General features: G+C 31.9%; 1 protein-coding gene across 1 annotated transcript; it reads left to right on the top strand.

Moving 5' to 3' along the window:
- Positions 1-9,759: 9,759 nt before the first annotated feature.
- Positions 9,760-10,593, top strand: LOC116001107. Its single transcript, XM_031241005.1, has one exon. It carries the CDS (start codon positions 9,760-9,762, stop codon positions 10,591-10,593), a length of 834 nt encoding a protein of 277 aa, XP_031096865.1.
- The last annotated feature ends 799 nt before the right edge of the window (positions 10,594-11,392 follow it).

Genomic DNA, 11,392 nt, shown 5'->3' on the forward strand with positions numbered 1-11,392 from the left:
CAATTTGTATCACATTTGATCCTGCTGTTAAATTTTCAGACTAAATTTTCGACGAAGTCACCGGTGGCCGACTAGTTTATTTAATTTTTATTTTGAAAATTATTTTAATAATTGTAAATTAAAAACTTAGAAAAATAAAATAAAATAATAAAATTCCGGCCACCCCCATCCTTTCTCCTTCGTCTCCAGTGAAGACGAAGGAGGAAGGGGGTGGGAAGAGAACGCCAACCACCCTCTCCTCCTCTGTCTCCTTTATTATTTTAAAGTTTTTTAAATTATTTTAAAATTATTCAAATATTTTTTAAAATAAAAATTAAATAAACTAGCCGGTCACCGGTGACTTCGCTGGAAAATTTGTTGGCATGACCAAATGTGATACAAATTGAATAGTCATGCACCTAATTTAAAAATTTTAATAGTCAATGATCAAAATTGATACATGTATTATAGTCGAGGAACTAAAAAATGATATTTTCTCTTTTCAAAAAAATTGAGTGTACCTTTTTTTAATGAGACTATCGCAAAAAGTAAAAAGTGCAAATAATTTTTTTTTTGAAGTAAAAAGTGCAAGTAATTTATCTTGGTAACATTCGTGCACCTAATGATAAAGTCTTTCATATAGGTGCACTTAATAATAACATCTGGGTGCAACTAATGGTAATGTTAGATGCACTTAATATTGATGTTCAATATACATTTTACATCCACTTGTAATACATTTTACTTGCACTTAGGTACACACTATATATGAAACTGTTATTTCCACTTTTAACACAATTTATTTGCACTTCGATGTTCAATTATTTACGAAAATATCACCGCATTTTTTTTAATTAAAATCAGTGTTTCTGATCTATTAGATTTGGACACGTGGACGACGCTAAGTGGCTCTTAATTCTCTCTTGAGCAACCCGTTCTCACTTGAAGGGAGCCCACATATATATATATATATATATATATATATATATATATATATATATATATACACACACACATACATATTGCTGGTGTATTAAATATTTCTGAAAATGACAAAGGATATCAATGAACTTCTCCCATCTTCATCTTTTCATAATGTTCAATAATGTTGGAGAGTCAAATGTAAAAATGTGTAGCACACTATGATTAATTGTATTAAATCAAAGTGCTTAAGTTAAGCCTTGATAGTCAAATCGGTAGAGCATAATTCTCTTTTTTAAAGATCACGAGTTCAATTCTTGTTAACTTTATTCTTTTTGTCAAGTCGTCAAACTAAAAATTTTTTATTGTGATTTACTTCTCCAATATGGTCCGTTTGAAAGTGCAACTCACAAATATCTTTTGAGTGTCTACCATTTGTATCTAGCCATTATGAGACTACCAAAGGCCAAATTACATTTTGTGTTCGGATAATAAGGTGATTTGAAGATATGATAAGTATATATTGTGATATTATATTAGATATATTTAATGGGTCACATTTGTGGGGACCGTCTCACGAATCCTTATTCGTGAGACGGGTCGGTCCGAGTTGAATCAACATGTAAATGTCATACTCTTATGCTCAAATGTAATACTAATCAAAAATAAAATTTTTGTTATTTGTAAGGTAAAATGTAATATTTTTGCATTTTAATGTAAAAGTATTATATTTTCCATAATAAGTAATGTTAGCAAGTGCCCCTTAGAATGGAAAATATAATACTTTTGAGGACAAATGTAATACTTTTAAATCAAAATGTAAAAGTATTACATTTTTCCCAAGTATTACATTTACCCTTATAAGTAACAATAATTTCATTCTTAATTAGTATTACATTTGAGCATATAAGTATGACGTTTGTACGTATAAATATTACATTTGCATATTGTCCAAGTTTTTGTCATATTTAATATATTCAATGTAGTAAATATTATTAATTCTTAATATAAAAATGACCAAATATATGATCAGTAAACTTGTGACTTGTGACTTGTCACATATCCATCTGAGCAGGCATGATGTTAATAATGTTGCATGTTGGTTAGTCGAATGAAGACATTGTAAAAAAAAATGTGTGGCACACAAGGCAATAAAAAGACAATGCAACCACATCATATTATTGAAAAAATGCAAGCACATGCATGCCCTACAATATAGTTTTCATGGCGTAATCATAGGAGTCAATATTTGGAATGTTAGTGGGAACCACAAGCTGTAGATGATTTCGAATAAAATCTACACTCACTTTAATGTACTACACTACTACTGCACATGTAGGATGATGAATATATTGGGAATGGTTCAAGAATGAGACCTAAACTCTGAGAATCTAGAGTTTGAGTCTAAGAAGATGTTTCGGGCGGCTCAAGAAAATAACCCGACTGAAAATAGATGACCCGGATTAGGATAGGAGACCTGGCCCCAAGATTGGGTACCCGGGGCCGACCTCCAAAGTTGGCTCCGGACAGCTAGTCATTCCTGTCTCGGAACCAATCTCATGGTCCGAAATGGAGTGGGCTTTGGCTTAATTGGTCTCATGGGTCGTGGCCCACCACCATTTTAGGAAGTCTGTTTGGCTTTTCCTTGTATAAATTACCATTGTCTTGGCTTTTTTTTTTTTGAGTACTACTGACTCTGTTACAATGTAGTATCTGTTCATAACTACTTTCTTAACCTACTGAAACACAAAGAGTCAATAATCGCCTCCACCGAGGCTTGAACTCACTCCCTTCCATGTGGGAGTATAAACCGGGTGCTAAATCATATCTAATTTTACTACACAACAATACTTATAAGATGATCGGAAATTCTCAATACCAATTAAAGTTGGATGAAAGATTTGTGAAACTTAAAAAAAAAAAATTACTTTTTTGACCACCAAATTTGAAAAACTTTTCTTGTCTTATATATTTGAAGAAAAGAGGGGAAGAGATTTTTAAAAATAAATAAATAATAGAGGAAGCTTGAAGAAGAAGGAGAAGAAAACTAAGAGAAGCACTTTTTTTTTTTTTCAAAAGTGTGCATTGTTTCAACTTTCAACACAGGCAAAAACCCAGAGACTTCCAAGTTTGGTTAATTGATTACATTTTTTAACCACAAAAAAGAATAATTAAAAATTTTAACCACATTTTTTTTAATGTGTTATCAATAACAGTGAAGAAAGATTTTTTAAAGTCACTATAATTTAAAAAAATAGTTTCCGACCATTTTTCTGTAATTGAGTTTTTCACTTGTAAAACATGGTAGCAGCATATCTATACGTACAATCAATAGGTAAGAATCATTTAATCCAAAGGGGTAGTTTAAGTGGCAAATGAACCTTTTTGTTGTGACGAATTCTCCTTGAGCCAGCTCCCGTGCATCGTAAGATGGACGGAGATAGACCCAGAACATTTCGTGGTTACGTTTACACTAAAAAAGATAAGTAAGAATCATTTAGTTGTACTTCATAATTCCAATTCCAATTCCATTTTCAATTTGTTGATTTCCGATATAAACAAAATAAAAATATTTTAGAATTAAAAAAAAAAAAAAAAAAAAAAAAAACAAACAAACAAACTAAATCATCGCCTGAATTATGAGTTAGATTCAATTTGTGTGACTCATATGCCTGTCCCAGCAGTATTATAGATATTCTAGAGAATGGATTATTACAAACCATGTATAAGTGGCAATGTTTAGTCTAAACAGTTTTTTACATTAGAGATTACATTTGTGCAAATTAAATAAAAATGTATGCCATGTGTAAATGTTTAAATTTGTGCACTTATAGAGATTACATTATGCATTTTAAAAATATTTCTATTGCACTTTTGAATACTGAGTATATTTTGCACGTTTAGAGTTCTATTGTGCATTTTTATAATTTTAAAGTAATTTTTAGTCACATTTGTAATTATCATAGTTTGTGTATTTATTGTTTGTGTTGTGCAGTTTTAAAATTCTAGCTTTTGCACTATAATTTTGAGTTACACATGTAAGAGCATCCTCATCAGCTCTTGATTTTCCAAGGTTTTTGAAGTGCCATTAGGAAAGAGAGGGGAGGGCAAGAAAAAAAATGATTTTTGTAATTTTACATTGTACTCTTTTAAAATTCACACATTCTTACTTGAATGCTAATTTGTAATTGATGCAGCCCCTCTGTCTCTATATATATATATATAATGCCAACAATACACTATATATTTACTACTATAAATAATAAAAGCCTATATAATAGAACCATAATTATTTACAAAACTATTGCTACATATTTTTTTACTAGTTTTTTTATGCGCGATGCGCAAAGAATAGGTGCCCAATATTAATATTTTATATTAAAATTTTAAAGTTATTTAGATTTTAAATATTTAAATTATTGTAAATAATAATAATAATAATAATAATAATAATGTAAAATATTCTTATAATTTTTATATTTATATTTTAGGGAATAACTAACATATAACTATAATGTGTATATATTATTATTGTTGAAGAAAATAAGAAAATATATAGTGGATGCATGTGCATGGTAACAATAGTGAAAAAGATAACGGAAGTTATAACGGCAGGGGTATGTTTTGTCTAATATATTATAAAGTACAACTTTTATAGCATAATGTACAAAAAAAACTTAACGAAAAAAACGGACATAAATGAAGGTATAACCTTCATTCACACTTATTATGTTTTTAGATATTTATAAGGATAGACAAGTATGTGTTCAGTACTACAAAGCTTTCTTTAAAATATCTCAATTTTCAACATTAAAATATTTCAATTCAAAATTTCTATATCCATTTGAAATTTAAAAATTTTATTTTTTATTTCAGCCAATTCAAGAAATTATTAAATTAATTGGCTAATTGCTAATTCAATACCTACGTTCAACTGCACAAATCCCTAATTAATTGGCCCAATTGATTTCGTTGATTAGATTGTCCAATTAATCAGCCTAATTGATTTAATCAATTAAGTTTCCCACATAGTTGGCCTAATTGGCACAAAACTCCAATCTCTACTAATACTACAAGAGTCACATGATATATCATTCTAAAGACTATTGGGTGATAGAAATTTGACCAGATTGTAAATAATAAATCCTATTTGAGTTTAAGAAATCTTGTGAACATTGTCAGAAAGTAATACTTATATAAAGACTATTTGGTGTCCAGCTTTTATTTAAAGAAAACGACTATTGGGTGATGAGTTCACGAGATTGTAAAGAACAAATTATATTATTTGAGTTTAAGAGATCTTGTAAATAACAAATCATATTTGAGTTAAAGAGATCTTGTGAACGCGGTCAAAAAGTAATACTTGTATTAAAGACTATTTGGTGTCCAACGCAGCCTCCTCTTTATTTAAAGAAAACGACTATTGGGTGATGAAGTTCACGAGATTGTAAAGAACAAATTATATTATTTGAGTTTAAGAGATCTTGTAAATAACAAATCATATTTGAGTTTAAGAGATCTTGTGAACGTTGTCAGAAAGTAATACTTGTATTAAAGACTATTCGGTGTCCAGCGCAGCCTCATCTTTATTTAAAGAAAACGACTATTGGGTGATGAAGTTCACGAGATTGTAAAGAACAAATTATATTATTTGAGTTTAATTCACGAGATTGTAAAGAACAAATTATATTATTTGAGTTTAAGAGATCTTGTAAATAACAAATCATATTTGAGTTTAAGAGATCTTGTGAACGTTGTCAGAAAGTAATACTTGTATTATAGACTATTTGGTGTCCAGCGCAGCCTCATCTTTATTTAAAGAAAACGACTATTGGGTGATGAAGTTCACGAGATTGTAAAGAACAAATTATATTATTTGAGTTTAATTCACGAGATTGTAAAGAACAAATTATATTATTTGAGTTTAATTAAGAGATCTTGTAAATAACAAATCATATTTGAGTTTAAGAGATCTTGTGAACGTTGTCAGAAAGTAATACTTGTATTAAAGACTATTTGGTGTCCTTGTCAGAAAGTAATACTTGTATTAAAGACTATTTGGTGTCCAGCGCAGCCTCCTCTTTATTTAAAGAAAACGACTTGGTGTCCAGCGCAGCCTCCTCTTTATTTAAAGAAAACGACTATTGGGTGATGAAGTTCACGAGATTGTTTAAAGAAAACGACTATTGGGTGATGAAGTTCACGAGATTGTAAAGAACAAATTATATTATTTGAGTTTAAGAGATCTTGTTGTAAAGAACAAATTATATTATTTGAGTTTAAGAGATCTTGAAAATAACAAATCATATTTGAGTTTAGGAGATCTTGTGAACGTTGTTAGAAAGTAATACTTGTATTAAAGACTATTTGGTGTCCAGCGCAGCCTCCTCTTTATTTAAAGAAAACGACTATTGGGTGATGAAGTTCACGAGATTGTAAAGAACAAATTATATTATTTGAGTTTAAGAGATCTTGTAAATAACAAATCATATTTGAGTTTAAGAGATCTTGTGAACGTTGTCAGAAAGTAATACTTGTATTAAAGACTATTTGGTGTCCAGCGCAGCCTCCTCTTTATTTAAAGAAAACGACAATTGGGTGATGAAGTTCACGAGATTGTAAATAACAAATTATATTATTTAAGTTTAAGAGATCTTGTGAATGTTGTGAGGAAGTAATACTTATACTAAAAGACTATTGGGTGATGAAGTTCAGGATATTGTAAAGAACAAATCATATTTGTGTCTAAGAGATCTTGTGTTTGTTGCGAGAAGGTAATACTTGTACTAAAGACTAAAGGTTAATGGGTGATGAAGTTCACGATATTGTAAAGAGAAAATTTTATTTGAATTTACGAAATTTTGTGAATGTGGTGAGGATGTAATAAATTTGGGTCAACGGTGTTGGGCGTCGGTTGGGTTGGTTGAGTTCAACCCCTACTCATTCGAGACGTGGAGTTGTAGCTTACCATAGAGTGATGTGGTTAAATGGTTAATGCATTTTCACTTACTTGTCACCAATTAGTTTTAAGTCGGATATAACAACTATAATCAAAGAACTCCGTGATTAAACGTGCTTGACTCAACGTCTTACCAATTTCCTATAAATATTAGACCGTTGTTGACTTTTGATGGCATTGGGACTAAATTCCGTAATATTAAGTTTTAGCCGTCCACTTGTTTTATCTTTAGTTCTTTACTTTATTTCTTTAGTTGTAAAATTGAAACATAAAATACAAAAAGTCTAGTAAAATTCCACAACAATATCAATAGAAGACTTAAATTATTCTCCGCAAAGGTAAATTCTCTTGCTCCTAGGACTTGTACGTCCTTTCACCCTACACTATGACTATTATTATTAAGACATGATCTTGTGTTTATGCCTATAATTTGACACAAGAATCAACTAATTTGTCTATGCAAATAAAAAGTTAAATTATTCACTTATGATTTTCAATATCTATACCAGCATGTGGCATGCAACTGGTAACAAAATATATAATATGGCATTTATTACATCTTAAAACGAGTTTGTGACAAACAGTATCCCAGTAAAAAAGTATCATACTTTTAGAAATTACACCATTGTAATTAATGATCTCAAACAGTCAAACTTGCCCACCAAAGGAATTTCTAGAATATGTCCCTATTTTATTCTTTCTTTTTTCAGTTGGCCTACCTGAAAAATTGTTATATCTATGCACTCAATACCTTGATTTTCTTTTTCTCCTTCAAAAATTTTCAACTTAAATTTATTTTTTTTCTTTTTTTTTAATAATAAATTAATGTATAAAATTATATAATTAAAAAATTCTAATTAAGGTCTTTTAAAATGATATCTAAAAACATAATAAGTCTCAATCAAGGTTGTATCATTGATTTATGTCCATCTTTTTGTATGCTAATAAATGTATACATTTTGCTTTAAATGTTGTACACTTCAATGTTATTAGACAAAAATGTCTCTACTACATTCTTGTTATACAAAACTACCCTTACACCGTTATAACACCGTTAATTTTAACTCCATCATTATTACCATACACCTATATCTATCATATCTTTTTCATATTCTTTAATTATCATTTTATTAAAATCATTACATAATTTATTTAATGGTTGATTATATTTTAATTAAAATTCTATTAATGGTAAATCATATATATGTGTATAAAATACATATATTATTTGTGTATATATAATTCAAATTATAAATTTTAATTATTTGTATTTATTAATGTTTTAATATTGGGCATTAGTTTTCGCGCATCGCGCGTACAAAATACTAGTATATATATATACACACACACTAGTACATAAAATCATTACTTTAGGTGCATATAACTGTTGAATCATAATCCATGATATAATTTGCCTTACTTGAATATTTGCGCAATAAAGATGAAGAGCACATTGAGTGAAGCCCAACGTTTTGAAAGGCCTTCATACTTAAGAAGTCTAACGTAATTGGATTGGGCTTTTGGTAGTCCTGAAAAATGAAAGTTGGGCTATCAAAAGTAACAATCAAATTTATGTTGCATTCTACAGCAATTTATATCATGAACCAGGGTCCACATAGCATTGTGGATTCTGGATCGAAGCGACAAGGTACAAAATTCGTACTCATAGATTACAGAATTTCATAACACAAGACACAAAAATCATGACACAAGAGTGACAAGACACATACACATGATAAATATTTATTTATTTTCCAAATCTGATTTGGGTACATAATTTGCGTTCATAGGCACAGAACTTCAAAAGCGCAAGACACAAAAATTCATAACATAAGACACAATTACAAATTTGTTTAAGTACATAATTCATACTTTTAAGGTACAAAATTTCATAACATAAGACACAAAAATTTAAAACATAAGACAAATATACATGGATCAGGGTCCACAACACACTGTGAACCTTGGTATATATGAAATAAGGATTGACGTTCTACAGTAATAGTAACTACATTAAAAGTAAATTATTTAATTTATGAACTCCTTTAGTTTTTTTTTTATTTTGAAATATTCATGATTCTTTACAAAGTAGTATCTATTCTATACTTTATCAAATGTTGGAAAATAGCATAAAATGGCAATTTAAGTGGCTATTTTGTGGTACAAATATATGTGGGGTCCACTTCCGATTTGGGTCGGGTCAAAGTGGATTCGGGTTCTTCGTAGTTAGAAGAAGAGATTGATATATTGTACGCACAAAACGGATAATGGGTGAATGAGAAATTGGTTTTTAAAGTTGACCCATTTGAGTTGGAAAAATGGTGGGAAAGCTTTAGAATAAGGCTTTGTCCCACATTGGTTTGGGAAGTGGGTTTGCACCACTATTTATACAAGAGCCTTCCTTAGGCTTAGTGAATTGTAGCATAGAGGCTCTCTCTCGCGCGCAGGGAGGGTGGTGCAAATCAAATCCCAAAATGAGCCTGAAAAGGCTTTTCGGAATTAATTCCAATTTTATTATCTGAATCAATTCTCTGAATGCTATTAATTCCAGACTCCTATATAAGTACACAACGAAAATATATTTTTCTCTCTCTCGAAAATCTGCTTCTACTCGAAGATAGAGATCGAAGCTTGTTTTATCCTGGGAAACCTAGGCTTACTCGAAGATAGAGATCGAAGCTTGTTTTATCCTGGGAAACCTAGGCTACAACGCTCCTAGCACCAAGGGAGGTAGCAAATAAGGTTTTAAGGACAGTGCAGTAAGTACACGACTCAAGCTTACCTTTGTCCAGAAATTCCTTTCGTATTTTTTTGTGCTTGTTATTTTCTGGAAATATTATTTTCGTAATATTATTTCCTAACAAACTTAAAACCTTATTTCTCTGTTTATCTTAAAAAAAATGGAGAATCATGCACTTCTAGTTTATGAGGGTGAGAATGTTGTTGAGAACAACAGTGGTGAGAACGGCAACAATGTTGCACATTCCCACTTCAAGTGGTGGCAGCAAAAGATGTTGTTCTATCTGGCTACTCTCGGCTTGGCAAGGTTCTTGACCGAGAAAGCGCCTGAGTTGAAACAAGATGATCCACAATCTGTGATGGCGGTTGGGTTTTGGAAGGATTCGGACTTCCTTTGCCGCAACTACATTCTGAACGGGTTGTGTGATGCACTTTACGATGTATATCGTAAAATTGGCACAGCGAGAACACTGTGGGAAGCCTTGGATCATAAGTACAAAAGCGAGGATGCCGGCGCAAAGAAATTTGTTGTTGGCCGATTCCTCGACTTTAAAATGGTTGATTCCAAGACCGTGCTAAGTCAGGTTGAAGATTTACAATTAATCTTTGATGAAATCCGTGACGAGGGCATGCAAATTAGTGAGTCCTTTCTAGTGGCATCGAAGATCTACTTGCTGCCTCCAGGGTGGAAGGACTTCAAAAACTACCTTAAGCACAAGCGAAAGGAAATGAACCTGGAGGACCTGATCCAGCGACTCAGAATTGAGGAGGGGAACAGGAAAACTGACGGGAAGGGTCCTGCCTTTGGTGGCGCTAAGGCCAACGTGGTGGAGCACGGTCAACACTCCAAGAAGGCTAAGAAGGACAAGTCGAAGCTAGGTCCAAAAGGTGGCATTACCAAGGGTAAGTTCCATGGTAAGTGCTACAATTATGGCAAGACTGGCCACAAGTCGGCTGAATGCAAGGCTCCAAGGAAGAAGAAACAAGAGTTTTGAAGCCAATATGGTTGGAGATATGAGCCAAAAAGTGGCCGAAATTAGCCTATCGGCTATGATCACTGAGGTGAACCTCGTGGGCTCTAACCCACATGAGTGGTTCATCGACACCGGTGCAACAAGGCATTTATGTTGCAACCAGGAGATGTTCAGCACCTTTGAAACCGTTGAGGGCGAGAAGGTGTGGATGGGAAACTTTGCTCAGTCCGCTGTGGAGGGCATGGGCAAGGTGGTTCTGAAGATGACTTCTGGGAAGGAGCTGATGTTGAAGAACGTGCTGTATGTTCCTGAGTTTAAGAAGAATCTAGTGTCTGGCTCGTTGCTGAATAAGCATGGCTTCAATATGGTCTTTGAGTCAGACAAGGTTGTTTTGTCAAAGTTAGGAATGTTTGTAGGCAAAGGTTATGTAACTGATGGGTTGTTTAAGCTCAGTGTAATGCCTATTGTTATGAATAAAAGCAACGTTACTTCTGTTTACTTGCTTGAGTTTTCCAATCTGTGGCATGGTAGACTAGGTCATGTTAATTTTAACTCTATGCGTAGATTAATTAGCATGAACCATATTCCTACTTTTCAAATTAACACAAATAAGAAATGTGAAATTTGTGTTGAGGCAAAACTAACTAAGGCACCTTTCAAATCGGTTGAAAGGCAAACCGAAAAACTAGAATTAATCCATAGTGATTTGTGCGATTTTAGATCAATACAAACGAGAGGTGGTAATAAATATTTTATCACATTTATCGATGATTGCACACAATATTGCTATGTGTATTTGTTGAATAGTAAAGATGAAGCC

The sequence above is a fragment of the Ipomoea triloba genome, chromosome 13 (assembly GCF_003576645.1).
Source record: "Ipomoea triloba cultivar NCNSP0323 chromosome 13, ASM357664v1".
NCBI lineage: Eukaryota > Viridiplantae > Streptophyta > Magnoliopsida > Solanales > Convolvulaceae > Ipomoea > Ipomoea triloba.